Source organism: Equus asinus, chromosome X, assembly GCF_041296235.1.
Source record: "Equus asinus isolate D_3611 breed Donkey chromosome X, EquAss-T2T_v2, whole genome shotgun sequence".
Taxonomy (NCBI): Eukaryota; Metazoa; Chordata; class Mammalia; order Perissodactyla; family Equidae; genus Equus; species Equus asinus.
In genome coordinates this window covers 19,042,115-19,064,002 of record NC_091820.1, presented here as the reverse complement: position 1 = coordinate 19,064,002, position 21,888 = coordinate 19,042,115, and the positions used below count along the sequence as shown (strand labels likewise).

Here is a 21,888-nt window from a genome sequence, read left to right as displayed (position 1 = left end):
TGCTTTGCTAATAAAAGAGAAAAATGTTCTTTTTTTTTTTTTGAGGAAGCCTGGCCCTGAGCTAACTGCTGCCAATCCTCCTCTTTTTGTTGAGGAAGACTGGCCCTGAGCTAACATCTGTGCCCATCTTCCTCTACTTTCTATGTGGGATGCCTACCACAACATGGCTTGCCAAGCAGTGCCATGTCCGCACCCTGGATCCGAACTGGCAAATCCCGGGCCACCAAAGCGGAACGTGTGCACTTAACTGCTACACCATCGGGCCAACCCTGAGAAAAATGTTGTTGATGCCATCATCTACCTCAGACCTTACATTAAGTGAGAAAAATTAACTATTTGTTAAGCAAGAGTTGGTTGGATTTTCTGTTATTTGGAGCCCAAAGTGTCCCTAACTGTGGGTGGATACTGTGATGTGCTTCCCCAGATCCCCTCAGGACTCCCAGATACTGAGAGGGCTACAGGTTCACAGTCTTCATCTGCCAGCTATCTCCAGGAAGTGCACTCAGTTGAAGTTAGCTGCCTTGCTCAATGTCACATCCACTTCTCAGGAGGCAACCCATATGAAACTCCACAGGAGTATAAAGGTGCAGCCTTCTTTCTTTAATTTGAGACAACTCTGCAGGGCCCTCCCAGATCCAGAACTGGAGCCCTTGTGACTACTGCACCATTGCCTAACTTCTCTTTCTGCCTAATCCTACTTTATCCCCTTCCCCGATGGTGTTGATCTTAAGAGTACTCCCTAATAAACTTCCTGCACTGAAATCTCTACCTCAGAGTCTATTTCCTGGGGAACCCCACCGACAGCACCACTGACACATGTATTCACATAAAAAGATGTCCAAAATATATTGCTAAATGACACAACAAGTTATAAAGCAGTATGCATGGTGTTCTCTTATTATACAGATTATATATCTGCATAGAAAAAATTTCTGTGAAGGAAAACACTAACATTTTAATAGCAGGACTTGTGTTTCCAACAATATGCTGGACTAGATGTTTAGAGCAACTCCTTCTAATTCAGAAGACATTAAACGCCAAAAGAAGAAGTCTTAATATGTAGAGTAGTGGTGGGAAAGTAAGGGAATTCTGGGGGCAGGGGTTAGCAAAAATGATAGGAAAGCAAAAATCCACAAGGGCTAGAGATAATATTTACTCTGGTGGTATCTGCTAATTCCTGATGGCCTAGAGGCAGGTTTTAATGAACCATTGCTGTAGGGGACAGGAGACAAATCCTAGAGCCCAAGCAGTGTGAGAGGTCAGGATGGAGAGCCTTACATAGAGGCAGGAGAGCCAAAGGGCAACAGTCTCAAGAAGTTTAACTGGAAAAAGCCCATCCTGCAGATGGAACTGAGGGAAGTAAATTCCATGGGAACAGCCAAGCACAAGCAAATGCACATGGGTGTGGGCCACACCTAAACCTGAATCTCTGTGGCCCAAAATAAACCCTATGCCAAAAATAGAGATCAAAGTGGTCCTTGGTAGTGCCCATAGGAAACTATTAGAAGAAAATAAAAAATTTTCTTTGGAGGAATACATTTACAAAGAATTGAAAGAATTATCATAAAGTTACAAATTCAGAATAATAAATAAATCACTAAATCCATGAGGGTGAGCATAAACATCAAACTTCAGAATCAGGCACACATACAAAAAACTACTGTATAGTGGGATATTCAGAAACCGAATATAAAATAATGATGCTTATTGTGTCTAAAGAATTAAAGATAAGGTTGATAGAATAAAGGACACAGAGACCATCAAAACTGACTAGGGTAGATTTGAAAGAAAATCAAATAGGTGTTTATACAATAAAAAAGTAATAATTTTAAAAAGAGATTCAAAGGATGTTATAAACAGCAGATAGAACTAAAGAGAAAATTAGAGAATTAGAAGATAGATCTAGGGGCTGGCCCAGTGGCGCAGCAGTTAAGTTTGCACATTCTGCTTCAGTGGCCTGGGGTTTGCTGGTTCAGATCCCAGGTGTGGACCTCCGCACCACTTGTCAAACCATGCTGTGGCAGGTGTCCCACATATAAAGTAGAGGAAGATGGGCATGGATGTTAGCTCAGGGCCAGTCTTCCTCAACAAAAAGAGGATTGGCAGCAGATGTTAGCTCAGGGCTAATCTTCCTCAAAAAAAAAGTGGGAAGACGATAGATCTAAATAATTTACCAATATAAGACAAAAAGAATGACAGAAAATATTAGAGGTTAAGAGAAATAGAGAATGAAGAAAGTTCAATATATGTTCCAAGTGGCATTGCAGAAGGAGAGAAGAAAAATAATAGAGGAAAATATACAAAGAGATAAGGTTTCAGAAATGATGAAAGACATCGATCTTCAGATGCAGAAACCAAGCAGGATAATTAAAATAAATCCACACGTAAACACATAGTAATAAAACTGCAGAATACCAAAGACAAGCAGACTTTCCAATAATGGTAGTCAGAAGAGAATGAAATAGTATCTTTGAAATGGCAAGAAAAATAACTGTCACCCTAGAATTTTATACCTAGCAAATAAACTTTTATGAATGAGGATGAAATAAAGATATTTTCAGACATAAACAAATATCATTAAAATAACTTTTAAAGAAAATATCGAAGAAGGATAAAAATGATTCTAAGAGGAACATCTGGGACATAAGAAGGAATAGTAAGCAATATTCAACATTGTACTGGAAGTCCTAGCCAGTGAAAAAAGGCAAGAAAAAGAAATAAAGGGTATACATATTGGAAAAGAAGAAATAAAACTGTTTCTATTGACAATCTGTCCATGTAGAAAAACTCAAAAAGTCTACCAAAAAACTACTAGAACCAACAAGTGGGTTTATTAAGGTCCTAGGACATGAGGTCAGTATACAAAAACCTATTCCATTTCTGTATACTAGCAATAAACAATTGGAAACTGAAAATTTAAAATAGTACTATTTACAAGAGCACCAGAAACATGAAATCCTTAGGTATGATTCTTAAAAAATATGTGCAAGATCTGTACGCTGAACATTACAAAACTTCAATGAAAGAAATCAAAGAAGACCTACATACATAAGGATATACTGTCTTCATAAATTGGAAGACTCATTGTTGAGATGTCTGTGGTAGGTAGCCATTAAGATGGCCCCCAATGATCCCTGCCTTTGGGTATTCACGCCCTCGCATAACCCCTCCTCTTGAGTGTGGGCTACACCTAGTCATGCGCTTCTAATGAATAGAATATGGCAAAAATCACTTGCTTCCTAGATTAGATTGCAAAGAGTCTGGCTTTTGTCTTGAGCACTCTCTCACTCTCTTGCTCTGAGGAAAGCTAGCTGTCATGTTGTGAGCTGCTCTATAGAGAGGCCCACAGGTCAAGGAACAGAGGGAGGTTTCCAGCCAACAGCCCACAAGGAACTGAATCTTGCCTCATGAGTGAGTTTAGAAGCAGAACCTCCCCAAGTTGAGCCTTCAACTCAGCCCTGGCTGATAACTTGATTGCAACCTTGTAAAAGGCCTTGAGGCAGAGGCAACCAGCTAAGATGCACCCAGATTACCGACGCACAGAATCTGTGAGACAATAACTATTTGATGTTGTAGACTGTTTAATTTTTAGATAATTTTTTGTGCAGTAATAGATAATAAAATGTTAATTCTCCCCAAATTGATTGATTCCATGCAATCCCAAAGAAAATCCCAGAAAGACTTTTTGTAGAAACTGTCAAGCTGACTCTAAAATTTATATGGTAAAGCAAAGGAAATAGAATAGACAAAACAGTTTTGAAAAAAAAGAACAAAGCTGGAGGATTCACAGTGCCTGATTTCAAGATGTGATATAAAGCTAGAGTAATCAAGACAGTGTGGTATTGGCAAAAAGACCCATAGATCCATGGAATAGAACAGAGAGTCCAGAAATAAACCCCACATATATGGTGAATTGATTTTTGACAAAGGTGCAAAGGCAATTTTTAGAAAGATGATCTTTTCAACAAATGCTGCTGGAACCACTCACATGCAAAACAAACAACCAACCTACCTCACTGTATACCTTACGCCATGTATACAAACGAGCTAAGCATAGGTCGTAGACCTAGATGTAAAACTTCAAACTTTTAGAAGAAAATCTTTGTGACTGGCTTAGACAAAGATTTCTTATCTCTGACACTAAAAGGACAATCCACAAGAAATTGATAAGTTGGACTTCACCCAAATTCTGCTCTTTGAAAAACACTGTTAAGAAAAGGAAAAAGACAAACCATAGTCTGAGAAAAATATTTGCAAAACACATATCTGATAAAGGAATTGTAAGCAGAATACATAATGAACTCTTAAACTCAGTAATAAGAACACAAACAACCCAAATAAAAAATGGTCAAAATATTTGAACAGACACTTCACTAAAGAAGATATATGGATGACAAAAAGCACATGAAAAGCTGCTCGACATCATTAGTCATTAGGGAAATGCAGATTAAAATCATAATAAAATACCACTCCACTCCCTCTAGAATGGGTAAGATTAAAAGGACTGATAATACCAACTTCAAAGCAAGGATGTGGGGTAAGTAGAACTCTCATGTGTTGCTAGTGGGAATACAAAATGTTATGGGCACTTTGGAAAACAGTTTAGTAGTTTCTTATAAAGTTGAACATACATTTAGAAAGTTAAACATACATAGGCTGAATAATGGCCTCCCAAACATGCCCACATCCGAATCCTTGGAATTTGTGAAAGTTACTTTATATGGTAAAAGGAATAAATTGCAGACATGATTAAGTTAAGGATATTGGGATGAGATTATCCTGGATTAATTGGGTAGGCCTGATGTTATCACGATGCTCCCTATGAGACACAAGGAGTCAGAGTAAGAGGAGAAGGTGATGTGATGATGGAAGCAGAGATTAGAGTGATGAGCTTTGAAGATGGAAGAAGGGGGCTTCATCCATCCTCCTGTATTCTACTTGAAGAAGGAATACAAGTGGCCACTAGAAGCTGAAAAAGGCAAGGAAAAGGATTCTCCCCTCAGAGCCTCCAGGAGGAATCAGCCCTACTGACACTTGATTTTAGCCACTGAAGACTCATTGTGGACTTCTGACCTCCACAACTGTAAGAGAATGAATTTGTGCTGTTTTAAACCAATAAGTTTGTGGTAATTTGTTACAGCAGCAATAGGAAACGAATACAACTGGCCCTACCACTCAGCATTCTCACTCCTAGATATCTACCCAAGAGAAATGAAGACATATGTTTATATAAAACCCTGCACGCAAATGTGTACAGTAACTTTATCAATAATTGTTAAAAACTGGATACAACCCAGATGTCCTTCAACTAGTGAGTGGATAAACAAACTGTGGTATGTCAATAAAACAGAATAATATTCAGCACGATAAAGCAACGAACTACTGATGCACGCAACAACATGGAAGGACCTCAAATGCATTATGTACGTGAAAGAAGCTAGGCTCAAAAAGCTACACACTGTGTGATTCCATTTATATGATATTTGGAAAAAAGCAAAACTATAAAGACAGAATAGAGATCAGGGGTTTCCAGAGGTAGGGAGTAAAGATTGTACACAAATATTCATAGCAGCATTATTCACAACAGCCAAAATGTGAAAACTATCCAAATGTCCATCAACTGATGAATGTATAAATAAAATGTGGTATATTCATACAATGCAATATTATTCAGCAATAAAAGAAATGAAGTATTATTCTGACATATGCTACAACACAGATGAACCTTGAGGACACTATGCTAAGTGAAATAAGCCAGTCACAAAAAGACAAACACTGTATGATTCCACTTATATGAAATGCTTTGAGTAGTCAAAATCTTAGAGACAGAAAATAGAATGGTGGTTGCCAGGGGTTAAAGGGAGGGGAGGAATGCAGAGTTATTGTTTAATGGGTGTAGAGTTTCAGTTTTACAAGATTAAAAGAATTCTGGAGATGAATGTGGTAATGGTGGCACATTATGAATGCTATCTAATATCACTGAACTGTACTGAACCATCAAAATGGTTCAGATGGTAAATTTATTTTATGTGTATTTTACCATAATAAAAAAAATTGGGGAAAAAAAGGAATGAAGTACTGATACATGCTACAACATGATGAACCTTGAAAACATTATGCTAAGTGAAAGAAAGACACAAAATGCCACATATTGCATGACTCCATTTATATGAAATACACAGAATAGGCAAATCTATAAAGACATAAAGTAGACAGGTGGTTGCCTAGGGCTGGAGATGGGGATGGTGGTATGGGGTAAATGGAGAGTGACTGCCAATGGGTATGAGATTTCCTTTTGGAGTACAAAAATGTTCTAGAATTAATTGCAGTGATGGTTGCACAGCTCTGTGAATATACTAATAACCATCAAATTGTACACTTTAAATGGGTGAATTGTATGGTATGTGAATTATATCTCAATTAAGCTGCTTTTTAAAAAGACATCCAGATTGGTAAAAGGGAGTAAAATTGTCTGGCACATGATCATCTATGTAGAAAATCTGATGGAATCTACAAAAAAGCTACTAGAACTAATAAGTGAGTTTAGCAAGATAGTAGGATACAAAAAAAATATACAAACATCAATTTTATTTCTACTATTCATAATAAACAGTTGGAAATTGAAATTTTGAAAAACAACTTTATAATAGCATAAAAATATGAAATACTTGGGGATAAACCTGCAAAAAGACATGAAAGATCTGTATACTGAAAACTACAAAATATTGCAAAAGAAATTAAATAAGACCTAAATAAGTGGAGAGATATCCCTAGTTCATAGGTTGGAAGACTCAGTATTAAAATATAAATTCTCTCCCACATTGATCTACAGATTCAGTGCAATCCCAAAGTCCAAGCAGGCTTTTTTGAAAAAATGACAAATAGATCAATGGAACAGAATAGAGAGTTCAGAAATAAATCCATAAATATATGGACAACTTATTTTTTACAAGGGTGCAAAGGCAATGCAGTGGAGAAAGAATAGCCTTTTCAACAAATGGTACTGGAAAAATTGGATAGCCACATGCAAAGAAAAGAACTCACACCATATACCAAAATTAATTCAAAATGGATCATATACCTAAATGTAAAACCTAGAAGTGTAAAACTTCCAGAAGAAAACAAAGGAGAAAATCTTTGTGACCTTGGGTTAGGTGAGATTTCTTAGATAGGATAACAAAAGCATAATCCGTTAAAAAACAAAGTGATAAATTAGATTCTATCAAAATTAAGAACTACTATTCAAAAGAAACTTCTGCTAGAATGAACAGACAAGCCACAGACTGGGAGAAAATCTCCGCAAAGAATAAGTCTGATAAGGAACTTGTATACAGAGTATATAAGAACTCTCAATATCCAACAATAAAAAAACAAATAACCCAATGGGCAAAAGATCTGACCAGACACTTCACCAAAGAAGATATATGAAGGGCAAATAAGCACATGAAAAGATATTAAATATCATTAGTCCTTAAGGAAATGCATATTAAACCATAGTGAGATACCAATTCATTCCTATCAGAATGGCTAAAATCAAAAAGACTGATGATATAAAGAGAAATGAAAGCCTACGTCCACACAAAGACCATACATAAATGTTCAAAGTAGTTTTATTTGTAATAGCCCAAAACTGGATACAACTCAAATGTCCATCAACAGGTGAACTACCCAACATGGATATACAAATCGTGGTCTATCCAAACAATGGAATACTACTCAGAGGAACTACTGATACATGCAACAATATGGACAAATCTCAAAATAATTATGTTGAGTAAAAGAAGTCAGACGAAATAAGAACACATGCTATTTGATTCCATTTATATAGAACTCTAGAAAATGCAAACTAATTTATACTGACAGAAAGTAGATCAGTGGTTGCTTGGAGATGGGGGCTAGGAAAGACAGAAGGGAGGGACTAAAGTGGCACAAGGAAACTTACAGGGATGATGGAGGATATATTCACTATTTTGATTGTGGTGATGGTTTTATGGGTGTATACATATGTCAAAACTTATCACATTGTCCTTTCAATATATGCAATTTACTGTATATCAACTATACCTCAACAAAGCAATTGAAATTTTTAAAATTAAAATCTATGTATTGTGTATTGAGAATATTTTTCCCCGACTCAATTTTCTATGTGAAAATTATAACCATAGTCATGCTTGACTAGGCACCCACCACTTACTGGTTACCAGAAGCAGATAAACAGGAATTAAAAGGCTAAGTTATTTTTCTCCTTAGAAAATTTTCCATCTTTTTACTTGCAGAATTAAACTTCTTCAGTCAATGCACTTCAACATTTGGCTAAAATGTGAAATGTTTTAGTAAAGTCAGGAAGGAAATGAAAGATAAGAAAACAAAATTTAAATTAAAAAATTCTATCATACTGCCTCGTCCATTATCATTGTTGATCTCTCGTCACAATCTGACCAAAATATTATTATTTTTCTAAAGATTGGCACCTGAGCTAACAACTGTTGCCAATCTTTTTTTTTTTTTTGCTTTTTCTCCCCAAATCTCCCCAGTACATATTTGTATATTTTAGTTGTGGATCCTTCTAGTTGTGGCATGTCGGATGCCACCTCAACACGGCCTGATGAATGGAGCCGTGTCCGCGCCCAGGGTCTGAACCTGCGAAACCCTGGGCCTCTGAAGCTGAGCACGCGAACTTAACCACTCGGCCACAGGGCTGGCCCACCCCCCCCAAATGTTATTAAGTATTATTAATTTAACTAGCATGGAGCTTCAAGTCTGGAACCAAATGATAGAAAAAATGGAGTTCTGCCAGAAAAGGAATGCGACTCTGTAATTCAGCCCCTGTTCCAGCTATCCTTCATGTGCAAAGGTAAACATTTTTAGACATTTAAGGAGTCATGTCCCTTTCCGAAAAGATAACTGGATGCAATAATCATGGCATATGAAAAATTAATCAGAATGAGGCAAGCTCCAAATATGAGAAACACTAGGTGAGGCTTAATTTTTTTTTTTTTGCTTATGGATGTCCAATTATTCAAGCACCATTTGTTGAAAAGATTATTCTTCCTCCATTGAACTGCTTTTGCATGTGTGTCAAACATCAATTTGAGGGCCAGCCCTGGTGGCCTAGTGGTTAAGTTCAACACGCTCCGCTTTGGTGGCCCAGGTTTGGTTCCTGGGTGCAGATCTACACCACCCGTCTGTCAGTGGCCACGCTGTGGCAGCAGCTCACATACAAAAAGAGGAAGATTGGCAACAGATGTTAGCTCAAGGTGAATCTTCCTCAGGAAAAATAAAAAAAAAAACAATTTTGCGTATTTGTTTTGGTCTATTTCTGGGTTCTATTCTATTCTATTGATCTATGTGTCTATTCTTCCACCAATATCACACTGTCTTTATTACTGTAGCTATAAAGTATATCAACATCAGGTAGAGTGATTATTCCCACTTTATTCTCTTTTTCAAAATTGTTTTAGCTATTCTAGTTCCTTTGCCTTTCCTTATAACTTTTGGAATAAGCTTGTCTATATATACAAGAAAAAAACCTTGCTGGAATTTTGATAGGAATTGTGTTAAACTCGTATATGAATTCGGAGAGAATTGCTATCTTTACTGTCTGCCAATTCATGAACATAATATGTCTATTTATTTAAATCTTTCATTTCTTTCATCAACATTTAAAATTTTCAGTATACAGATCCTTTACAGGTTTTTTTAGATTCCTACCTAGGTTTTTATTTTGGTAGTGATTTTGAATGGCATTGTTTTTAATTTGATTTCCACATGTTTATTGCTAGTGTATAGGAATAGGTTGATTTTTGTGTGTTTATTTTGTACTCTGAAACCTTGCTGAACTCATTAGTTCTACAAGCTTTTTTATAGATTCCTTGGGATTTTCTATGTAGACAATCACACCATCTGCAAATAGGGATAGTTTTCATTCTTTCTTTCTGATCTGAATGCATCTTATTTCCTTTTCTTGCTTTATTACACTGGCTAGGACTCCTAGTACTATGTTGAATAGGAGTGGTGAGGTGGACGTCTTTGCCTTGTTCTTGATCTTAGGGGGAAAGCATTCAATCTTCTACCATTAAGCATGATGTTAGCTATACAGTTTTTTTTAGATGCTCTTTATCAAGTTGAGAGTTCTCCTATATTCCTAATTTGCTCAGAGTGTTTATTATAAATTAGTGTTTAATTTTGTTAAATGCTTTTTCTGCATCAATTATACTATCAAGTGATTATTCTACTTTAGCATGTTTATAGGATGGATTACACTGATTGATTTTTGAATATGGAACCTTACATCCTGGAATAAACTCCACTTGGTCATGGTGTATACTTCTTTTTATATATTACTAGATTCAATTTGCTAAATTTTTTTGGCGGATTTCTGTGTTCATGAGTGATATTGTTCTGTAGTTTTCCTTTTTTGTACTGCTTGTGTCTGATTTTGGTATTATATTGTCCTCAAAATGAGTTTGGAAGTATTCCCTTCTCTTCAATATTCTGGAATAGTTTATGCAGAATCAGTGCTAAAACTCATATAATTTTAAAGCTGCAAGACACTTCTGAAATCACCAAGTACTGACCAGACCTTGATTTGACTAGAGAGACACCAGAGACCCCATTTTTTCTCTCCAGGTAGCCAGATTCAATAGAAGATTTCTATACCTTTGAGGATTAGCAAAGGAATTAAAATGATTATTGGTTTTTTTTTGCTAGGAAAGATTCGCTCTGAGCTAACATCTGCTGCCAATCTTCCTCTCTCTTTTTTTCCCTCCCCAAAGCCCCAGTACATAGTTGTATACTCTAGTTGTAAGTCCCTCTAGTTCTTCTATGTGAGCCGCTGCCACAGCATGGCTACTGACAGACGAGTGGTGTGGTTCCATGCCTGGGAAATGAACCTGGGCTGCCAAAGTGGAGCACGCCAAACTTTAACCACTAGGCCATCAGGGCTGGCTCTAAAATGACTATTCTTGACACAGAGTAAAAAGAAGATAGCATGCTCAGAAGGAGCTGAAAAGTCATTTCATAACAAAGTTGATATTTGCTCTCTTCATTGCACTATAAAACCAGGAAATGACAAATAAATTCAAATGTTGAGGAAAGAATGAACCAAAGCAGTAAGGGCTGGTGAGTCTTAGGTTGGTTTTCCCCAGAATCTGACTCTGAGGCAAGGATTCGAGTGCAAGTAGTTTATTTAGAAGGTACAAAAAGAAACAAACAAAAACCTCAGTAGGAGAATGAGGAAGTTACTAAGGAAGTAAGACAAGGAAGGCAAGGCAGCCAACAGAGTATGTTATTAAGTCTGTTACCACTGTGGGTGACTGGAACCTAACTGTGCTGGGGAAACTCTGAGAACCAGTATAAAATACACACACACCTCAGTTATTCTACCAAAGACAGAAGGAGCTGGAATATTTAACCACCAACTTCTTTCAGGCATTGAGTGAGCACCACTCCTCAAGGGCATTAATTCCCTGGCACTTCTCGCCTGCTGCTTAAAAACCAGTGGCAGTGGGCTCCAGTGGCAGAATACCCTAAACAAACAAAGTCACTCTGCTTACCAAAAAACAAAACCAAAAGCAACAGTTTTACCTGTTGGTCCCAATATTTATTCCTTTTCCAGGTTTTGCATTTGTCCTTTAACCCACTCGTTTTTTTGTGTGTGCGGTTCTTTGTCTCTCTATACTGACAATTTACAAAATCACATTTTCCCAGGTTTAAATTTAAAAAGTTGTTTCCCATTAGTACATTGCAGTGTCTTCCTAACGATGCCATTAAATATGAATACAGAATTTTATGAATAAAAAAAATGTGGTGAGGGCTAGTAGGTTGGAAGTAGGGTTGCATGCACTGAAGTGGTAAAGGTGAGGGTATTTGGGCAGCGCGTCCACAGCACCTGCCACAGCTGGGGAGGGAATCACATTTTGGAGACAGAGAGAGAAATTACTTTCCAGAGAAAGATTTGTATGATTTTAGAAGGAAAATATGAATATCATGATTTAATTTATTCCAAAATTACTCAAACTATATTCCTGAGGGCGACACTAAAATTCTTGTCAAAAATAATATTCCTTTGATGCTGTGCCTTCAGAAATAATCTGTGAAGGCAAAAAGGGACTGGCAATGCACAGTCTTTGCATAGAGCATTTTTATTCACTTTAAATTAATGCAAACCTGAATATTATCATCTGATCCTATTTTCTTTAGCATGTTAAAGGAATTACATTAAATTATTTGTGCTAAATGAGAAAGTACTCTGAATGAGAAAAAAAGTAATGGATCGTATGCTGAGAATAACCTATGGATTAATATTTAAAGTTTCTCAAGAGATGATGTCATAATAAAACTCCCTAGGACAGATAGTATAATGGCATTAGTCACAGATTTCCGGAAATGCTGATCCAACATCTTTTAACACTGGAGGCTTTTTATTTATAGAAACCCATAATAATTATTGATCCAAAATAAGCTCAGGTTGTGTTTGATTCTTTCTTAATATTCCATGATGGAATGGTATAATTTTTGGTAATTATCTTTTTAGTCTAGTCCATAACCATCATATCTTGATGTTTTCACTTTTATAAGTTTCTCATATCTCTGCAAATGTTGAAGAATTTTGGAGAATATAATTTGACAGGTTAATTTTAATGCCAAAGATTGTCATAATTTAATATTACCAGGGAGAAATGAATATTCACTTTTCCAAAAATACAGAAGGAAATGACTTACTCTTGGAGAACTTTAAAAAATGATACACATGAATATTTTAAAGTTAATGTCATTTCTATGAATCATAGCTGAATATAATACTGTAAATTTATAGAGTAGGGTTGAAAATTTTTGGTTTTTGGGCAATCTTTATTTTTTCATATCTTTCTGGTCCACAAATCTGAGCATCTCACCTACTTCCAAGCAAAGATTTAATAGTAGAGGTGAAGTAAGTTCTCATTACTAAAACTTCATTAATTTTATAAACATAATATATATAACATAAAACATTCACTAGTACTATGAAAATAAGTCACAAAAGTATTTTCTTTTCTTTTCTTTTTCTTTTTTTTGAGGAAGATCAGCCCTGAGCTAACATCTGACAATCCTCCTCTTTTTGCTGAGACTAGCCCTGAGCTAAAATCCATGCCCATCTTCCTCTACTTTATTTATTTATTTTTGAGGAAGATTAGCCCTGAGCTAACTGCTGCCAATCCTCCTCTTTTTGCTGAGGAAGCCTGGCCCTGAGCTAACATCGTGCCCATCTTCGTCTACTTTCTATGGGACGCCTACCACAGCATGGTGTGCCAAGCGGTGCCATGTCCACACCCAGGATCCGACCGGCAAACCCCGGGCCGCTGAGAAGCGGAATGTGCGAACTTAACCGCTGCGCCACCGGCCGGCCCGTTCCTCTACTTTATATGTGGGACGCCTACCACAGCATAGCTTGATGAGTGGTGCCATGTCCACACCCGGGATCTGAACTGCCCAACCCCAGGCCGCCAAAGCAGACATGCGCACTTAACTGCTGCACCACTGGGCTGGCCTCGCGACGAAAGTATTTTAAATTAAACCACATTTAAAATAATTTAGCCAAGTACTGTCCATGAATAGGAAGCCTTGACGTTTGATTTTAAGCAAATCAACATTTTTTCAAGTTGTCAATATTATTCTAGAAATAATTAGCATTAGTTAGGGAAACTATTCTTGATTCATCATAGGAAAAAGTTACAGAGAGCATCAAGTTATAGAATCTTATTATTCGGTGTCCTTTTTTTAACTTAAGTTTCTGATTATTTAGAAATACGTAATGAAATTTCCTCCTCCTCTTTTTAAGAATCTTTTATTGCTGAGTTCCTACAAACTGTTTCTATGAAATTTGCAGTGACTGTCAGTGGTGCTTGGTAAATGCACCATTGTTAAAACTGGCTTTGAAAAACAGGTTTCTGTACAAGTGGTTATGCAGTGAATAATTTCTCCAGGAAGGCATTGCTGCAGTATTTCTATGCTATTATCAGGAGTCCCCTTGTCAGTTAATATATATTTCACACATAAGGCCTAACACTTTTGGAGATGCCTTCTGAGTTGGCAACCAAGCTAATGCTATAGAGTGAACTATAACAAACTGTCCCTCAAGAAGGTTCTGTCAGTTGCCTGAAATTAATGAAAGTCCTTAAAAATTACTTCGTATTTTTATAGCATCCCATTTAGGCATGTAATAAATGTTCAATATAAATTTGCTGAATTAGTACTTTTGTTGTTGTTAATAATAAAAAATGAGTCTCTAGATCCACCTAGCAATTTATGGGAAATACAGAGGGCAGAAGAATGTGTTAAGCTACCCCATAGGAATTCAATCAGCAAAATCCATATCCTGGAAGATGCTACAGATCAACGATCCAGTTTTGCCAACCAATTGTAAGGGGAATAAAAAGAGGTGAATGGGGAACCTACAGACTAAAAAGAGGTAAAAGCCATATAAAAGTAATAGGTGAAATTAAACCATAGTGTTTATGGATACATGTTCACGTGATGAAACTATAAAGTAATGAAGTGATTATCGTAAAAGTCAGAAAGTATGGTTATCCTTAGGAGAAGGGGAGCAGGTGGAGGGCTTCTGGAGTGGTCAGCCATGGTTCTTTTTCTGACATGGATGGTAGTTACAAAGGTGTCTTGCCTTATAATAATTCATTAAACTGTATATGTTGTGTTTTTGTTTTTGTTTTGCTGAGGAAGATTCGCCCTGAGCTAACATCTGTGCCAATCTTCCTCTATTTTGCATGTAGGTTGCCACCACAGCATGGCTGATGAGTGGTGTAGTTCCATGCTCGGGATCTGAACCCACGAACCTGGGCCACTGAAACAGAGCACACTGAACCCAACCATTCCACTACAGGACCGGCCCATTGTATATTTGTTTTATATGGTTTTCTATAGATGTGTTATACTTAAAAATAAAAAGTTTAAGACATAAACAACAAGAAATGCATATATTTTCAAGTTACGAATTTGATATCATGACCGAGTTGAGAAGTGTCCAGTAGCACACCATAATATAGCATCTCTACAGACAGATACAATAGATATAAATAACATCAATATTATAGATAATAGTAAAATGTAGTAAAATAATTAGGAAGTGATGAATTTTGAGTAACTAACTGTGCTTTTAATATAATAGTTTACTTAATCGTAAATTTATACAATTTAATTTCTAACAATGTCTGTATTTAACAACTGGCTCACAAAATTCCTGGAAATTTAACAACCAGCTTGAGCAAGCTAAGTATGAGCTGCTCCAGCACACTCCTATCTGCATCCCAACAATTCTCCTGCTTTCTTATATTTTTTAAAAATTTAGTTTTTAAAATCAAACACATACTTGCATAGTTTTAAAAGTCAAATAGTTCTACAATGATTGCTTTTTTTTTTGAGGAAGGTTAGCCCTGAGCTAACTACTGCCAATCCTCCTCTTTTTTTTTTTGCCGAGGAAGACTGGCCCTGAGCTAACATCCATGCCCATCTTCCTCTACTTTATACGTGGGACGCCTACCACAGCATGGCTTTTTGCCAAGTGGTACCATGTCCGCACCCAGGATCCGAACTGGCGAACCCCAGGCCACCGAGAAGCGGAATATGCGAACTTAACCACTGCGCCATGGGGCTGGCCCCTACAATGATCGTTATAAAGTCCACTAGACTCCTGTTCCTCTTTCCCCCAGTTTTTGATCCTTAGAGGCAACTGTTTCAATTCTTTGAACTGATTCTGTCTTTACATGGCTGTCTTTTTATAAAGACACCAGTCCTATTGGATTAGGGGCCCACCCTACACTAGTATGATCTCATCTTAACTAATTACATCTGTAACAACTCTATTTCCAAATAAAGTCACTTTCTGAAGTACTGGGGGTTAGGACTTCAACCTATCTTTTCCGGAGGACAGGACGAGACACAATTCAACCCACAACAGTGGGAAGGGATTTGGTGTTCTAATTGCTTCTTAAACAGATTTTAAGTGAATTCCTTCCCCTTCGCCTCTCACTTCCAAACATAACCTGTTTGCTGTTGCCAATTCTTCAGTCTTCCGGGGGTCCCACTGTGTAAGCTGGTTTGCTTCTTAGCTTTCCGCAAGGCCAGTTTAAGATAGTGTTTTCTCAGATCTGGTACATCAACTACCACTCATAAGTTTTCCAACTGACAAAATTTTGCTACTGTTTTCCCTGATCTCTCTTTATCATTGAAGGTTCATGCCTTAAAAAAAAATCTCTTTACTGTTATTTTAGAAGGGCTTGATGGGGGCAGAGATTAAGACAGATATTCAAGTCAGCATTTTTAGCCAGAAGGTCTTCTACATGTATCTTCATTATCTCCTCTTCCATTGGTGCCTTCTTTCTTAATTCTGTCGCATCTCAAACCACAACAAAACCTTTAAGGGAAAGAATTTCTCTAATCTCTATACAGTCATGCCTTGCTTAACAACGGGGATATGTTCTGAGAAATGTGTTGTTAGGCGATTTCATCGCTGTGTGAACATCATAGAGTGCACTTACACAAACCTAGATGGTATAACCTACTACACACCTAGGGTATATGACACTGATCTTATGGGACCACTGTCATTTATGCAGTCTGTCTTTGACTGAAACATTATTATGTGGTGCATGACTGTACATCTGAATAGTGGAGGGATAGAAAGAGATGGGGTAGGGAGAGAGAGAAACAGATTTGGCTGATTCATACTCTATGATACCACTCTGCCTCCATGAAGTGGACAAGCAAATGTCAGTACAGTACTCACCACTCAAAAGGAGAATGGCCAGAAAGCAATGTGATAATGCATATGAATAGCTATAAAAATGTTTAAAATCTCTGGTGCAGTAAGTAGTACCACTCACTCTGAAGATGTAAGGATATAATTCAACAGAATGAAGTGACAATGTGGACTTTCATTTATGAGAAAATGGTAGACTAATTATTCTGAAAAACCATCCCACTGCAAAAACCATAGAAACCCTAGATAAAATACAAAAAAACCCATCTTTTAAAAGGTAGAGTTGAGTTTGTAAGAAGTAAAATCCTCAGGGGTGAAAATAAAGAAGGAGCTACAAACCAGCCTGGGAAATGGCTGATGACCACGAGCACATTCATGACTCCCAGGAACCTAAAGTCTTGGGTTTTAATGATCTCATATGTGTGGAGACAGGATCTTGGGCTCAGGGAAGGTAGGGAATTGGAACTGAGACCTCTGCATAAAGCCAGACTCTCAAAGGACAGTAAGGTGAAACGAAATGGAGATAGAAGAGAGACAATGTGGGAAGGTCAATCATCTTCAGTATACCTGAAGAGCACAAAATACAAAGAGAAAATCTTAAAAGCTTCCAGAGAGAAAAGAGAGAAGCTAAAAGGAACAACAACTAGACTAGCAGCAACGGTGGGACAATGACTTCAGATTGCTGAGAGAAAACCACTGGCAAGGCAGAATTTAACACCTACTTAAAGTTTGTATTTAAGAATATGGGTGAAATGAGGACATTTTCAGAAAACCAAAAACTGAAAGAGTTATCACCAAAAGATGCTCATTAAAGGAGCTTTTAGGAGTATACATCAGGATAAAGAAAAACGATCCCAGAAGGAAAGTCTGAGATTCATAAAACAACAATAATGTCTAATTTGGAGGTTAAAAACAAGATGGTGCTAAAATATTGGATAACAATAATTTTTAAGACAAGAGGATGGTGATTAGCATTTTAAGGCCCTTGGATAGTTTGAGAGGGGGATGGAGATATTGATTTAGACTTTAAGTACACATGCTAAAATTTAAGAGTAATCACTAAGAATAGAAATAGAGTGTATAACTTGCAAAACAATAGAGGGGGACATGTGGAATCAAAAGAACAATCTAAAAGAAAACAGGAAAGGGGGGGAAAGACATAGAAAAAGCAGGACAGACAGCACAAAATAAAATGGTAAAGATAATTCCATATATCAACAATTAATTAAAATCACAACAAAGTATAAATGGTCTAAACTCACCAGTCAAAAGAAAGATATCCTCAGATTGGATTAAAACAAAACTAAACATTCCAGATATTTGCTGTGTCCTAGAGAAAACCTAAAACACAAAGACATGGTATATCAGAATAATTAATGTTAGCTGCTGTAACAAACAACCCCTATGACTGTTGGGGCTTAACACAACAAACTTTATTTCTTGCTCACATCACAGTTCATCAGGTCGGGCTGCTGCTCTGGCTGTTGCTCCTTCAATCAATGACAAAAGAATCCGGGATCCTTCAATCCTAGTTCTACCATCTTGGAGTTGTTTGCCTTGAGCCATGTGAACAGGGGAGAGAGCACATCAAAGACCATGTATGACATTTTAGGGGCCAAACCTAGAAGTGGCATACATCACTTCTGCCCACATTCCTCTGGTGGTCTCAACATAACCGCAAAAAGAGTAGGGAAATGTAGGACTGAGCATTTACCCAGTCTCTGACACATAAAAAGGTTGAAAAGAAGAAAAGATGGGAAAGGATATGCCAGGCAGACACTAACCAGAAAAAAGTTAGAGTGGCTCTGTTCCTACTGGACCAAATAGCCTTCAAGGCAAAAATGCACTATTAGGAATAAATATAGTAATGACATAATGATAACAAATTCAATTCACCAGGAAGAGACACTAATTCTGAAGTTATATATGTACCCAATGATATCTTCAAATAACATACAGCAAAAACTGACAGAATTATGAAGAGAAACTAACAAGTCCACCACCATAGTAGGATATAACATATACCTTTCTCAGTAATTGATGTCACATGACCAAAAATTAGTAGAATACAGAAAATACGAACAATACAATTAACAAGCTTGATCAAAAGGACATGTATAGAATCTTGAATCCAACTACAGAGAATGCACATTTTTCTTAAGAGTACAAGAAACATACATGAAAACTGACCACATATTTGGCTATACAAAGCCAGTCTCAACAAGTTTCCCAGAATCAGCACCACACAAATCATGTTCTCTGATTGCAGGCCAATCAGGTTAAAAAATAAATGACAGAAAGATAACCAAAAGAAAGAAGACCGTGTATGAAGATGTCCACTCTAGTGTTAATTACTTACAATAGTGAAAAATTAGAATCACTGAAATATCCAATGATACGGGTATGGTTAAGTAAATTATGCCTCATTAACCCACTGGGCTATCATGTGGCCATTAAAAATTATTTTTTTAAATGGACTGTGTTTAAGATATAACATTAAAGTGAAAATTTTAAATCTATATGTCACTTATGATTAAAGCCATGTGAAAATATGTGTGCATTTAGACAGATTATAAAGATAGAAGCAAATGAAAAGTTGTTATATTATAATGATGAGATTATGTGTAATTCTACTTTTTTTTTTAAGGAAGATTAGCCCTGAGCTAACATCTGCTGCCAACCCTCCTCTTTTTGCTGAGGAAGACCGGCCATGAGCTAACATCTGTGCCCATCTTCCTCTACTTTCTATGTGGGATGCCTACCACAGCATGGCTTGCCAAGCGGTGCCATGTCTGCACCTGGGATCCGAACCGGTGAACCCTGGGCCACCAAAGTGGAACATGCAAACTTAACCACTGTGCCACCGGGCCAGCCCCAATTCTACTTTTAAAAGGATTTTCTGTGATGTGGTTACATTGTTTAATATAAATTAAAAGAATCAATAGAAGACATGATCTCTGCCTGGCAGCTGATGCTAGTTATGCTTTAATATCCATTATCTCTTTCTTTTATAACAGAGGTTTACTTGGGTACCTAACTGCCCAAAACAAGAGCATATTTCCCAGCCTCCCTTGTAGCTAGGCATTACGATGGGATTAAGTCATAGCTAATGAAATATGAGACGTGGGTGCCCTTAAACATAAAGAGTCTGTCCTTCCTTTGTCCTTTTCCTTCATCTTGTTACCTGAAATCTTCCTTACCTTTATTATTGCACATATATGGATGAACTGAATCTGATATGCATTTGATTGGATGAAGGACTGCTTTCCAATTTAATGGATGAGAATATGCGTGATTCATGAGGACAAATATGTGTTTTCTATTCAACCAGTGTCCAGTACAAGCTCTGAAAACAAGGAGACTATCCAGCCTGTTTTTGGATATCAAGTGAGGATATATTAATATTGAAGAGTACACATTTATGTTAAACATATTCTAGTGGGAATCATACACATTTACTCCAATATTCTTTATCACTTAAAAGAGTCTTTTAGCAGAGGATGAGATCCATTTATAGGCCGCCTTGCCTGAGTTAAATGAGCAATCAATCTCCACATTTTAAACGTTATACAAAATAAAAAATCATATTTTTAAAGTTCAATAATAATGTACTTTGTTAAATTATCACAGCCTCTGGGAAGGTTTGATATACTCTAATAGCCTGGATCACAAAAATATCAATAATTTCCACCATATCAGGAATGGGAATTTATCAATTCAAAAGGAAATTGATAAATATTACTCAAAACAGTCTTTATACTTGACAAATATCCAAAGTGCAACATTAAAGCAGATGCAACATTCTGCCCAGGTGCTCACAATGCTTAATAATGATTAGCTATGCTATGTCATGCCTACTGTAGCAGCAAATTCATTATTGTTTCTATTATAATTCAGAATAGGTCAATCACAAGCTGTCCTGTAAGAACAACATGCTACTAAAAACAAGACACTGGAGGCTGACTCAAGAGCAGCCTTTTATTCTGTGAATTCTAATATTTATGCTAAGCACAGCCTGTTCAGATATTTTTAAAATGAAGGAAAATCAAAACTGAATAAACGTTCCAGGGACTAATTTACTCATCATTTCTTGAAGAAAACTGTATATGGTTAGTTCGAGGGCAACTAGTTGAAATAATTTATTCAGACTAAAATTCTGTCAGTAAAAATATTTGTACCTACAGTAACACATAAAGGGCTTAAAAATCTGTCACACATTTAGTTAAGAGAGCATACTGAGGGCTTGTTTATATTTTGTTTTCCTTTAATACTCATACTCATCATTTATAGACAGACAAGCAGAGTGTTAAATAAGTTGGTTTCCTGTCAATTAGCTGTGCATTAATATGATAGAGAATTATTAATACACAAGTCTTGACACCAGGCAAATAATTCCTTTTCTTCTTTTTCCAATTTGTCATCTGATATGACTTCATTAATTTTCACAATGTCAAAAGATGGGGTAGAGAAGATGATCGTCTTTTGTTGCTTTGTACCTGGTGTGTCCATTTGCAGTTCCTAGGTAGAATTATAAATAAAAGTGGAAAGTGCTTTATATTTGCTTTTTATTACTTTATGTTTTTACATTTGACTGTTTATACTTAGCTTCATCTCAAAAAAATTTATAGCAGATCTTTTAAAAATTACAAAGTAATACATGTTCATTGTAAACATTCCTACAATGTAAGAGTATACTGAGGCAGACTTTACACAGCATACAGCTTTTAATAAGCTTAGATAGAAATGACTTCCAGGGGCCGGCCCCGTGGCCGAGTGGTTGAATTCATGCACTCCACTTCGGCAGCCCAGGGTTTCGCCGGTTGGGATCCAGGGCGCGGACATGGCACCACTCATCAGGCCGTGTTGCAGCAGTGTCCTACATGCAACAACTAGAAGGACCCACAACTAAAAACATATAAAAGTATATACTAGTGGGATTTGGGGAGAAAAAGCAGAAAAAAAAAAGATTGGCAACAGTTGTTAGCTCAGGTGCCAATATTTGGGGGGGGGGGGAAGAAATGACTTCCATTTTGAGAAAAGCACCATTAGAGATGTGCTGAATCAACAGTGTCAACATACAGACAACAGGGTTTTTTGCCAATTCATGCTAACGCGGAGCCAAAACAGCTGGTATT

General features: G+C 36.9%; 1 protein-coding gene across 7 annotated transcripts in view; it reads right to left on the bottom strand.

Annotated features, from left to right (window-relative positions):
* Positions 1-21,888, bottom strand: part of CXHXorf58 (chromosome X CXorf58 homolog) — a 63,636-nt gene that overhangs the window by 22,000 nt on the left and 19,748 nt on the right. For 3 of the 7 annotated variants that reach the window (XM_044763620.2, XM_014867887.3, XM_014867888.3), the window contains one exon: positions 18,316-21,271. In XM_044763620.2, coding sequence (XP_044619555.1) covers positions 21,095-21,271 — 177 coding nt within the window. In that variant the 3' untranslated portion in view covers positions 18,316-21,094. The other 4 variants (XM_070503061.1, XM_070503060.1, XM_070503059.1 and 1 more) reach the window with 4 other exon arrangements.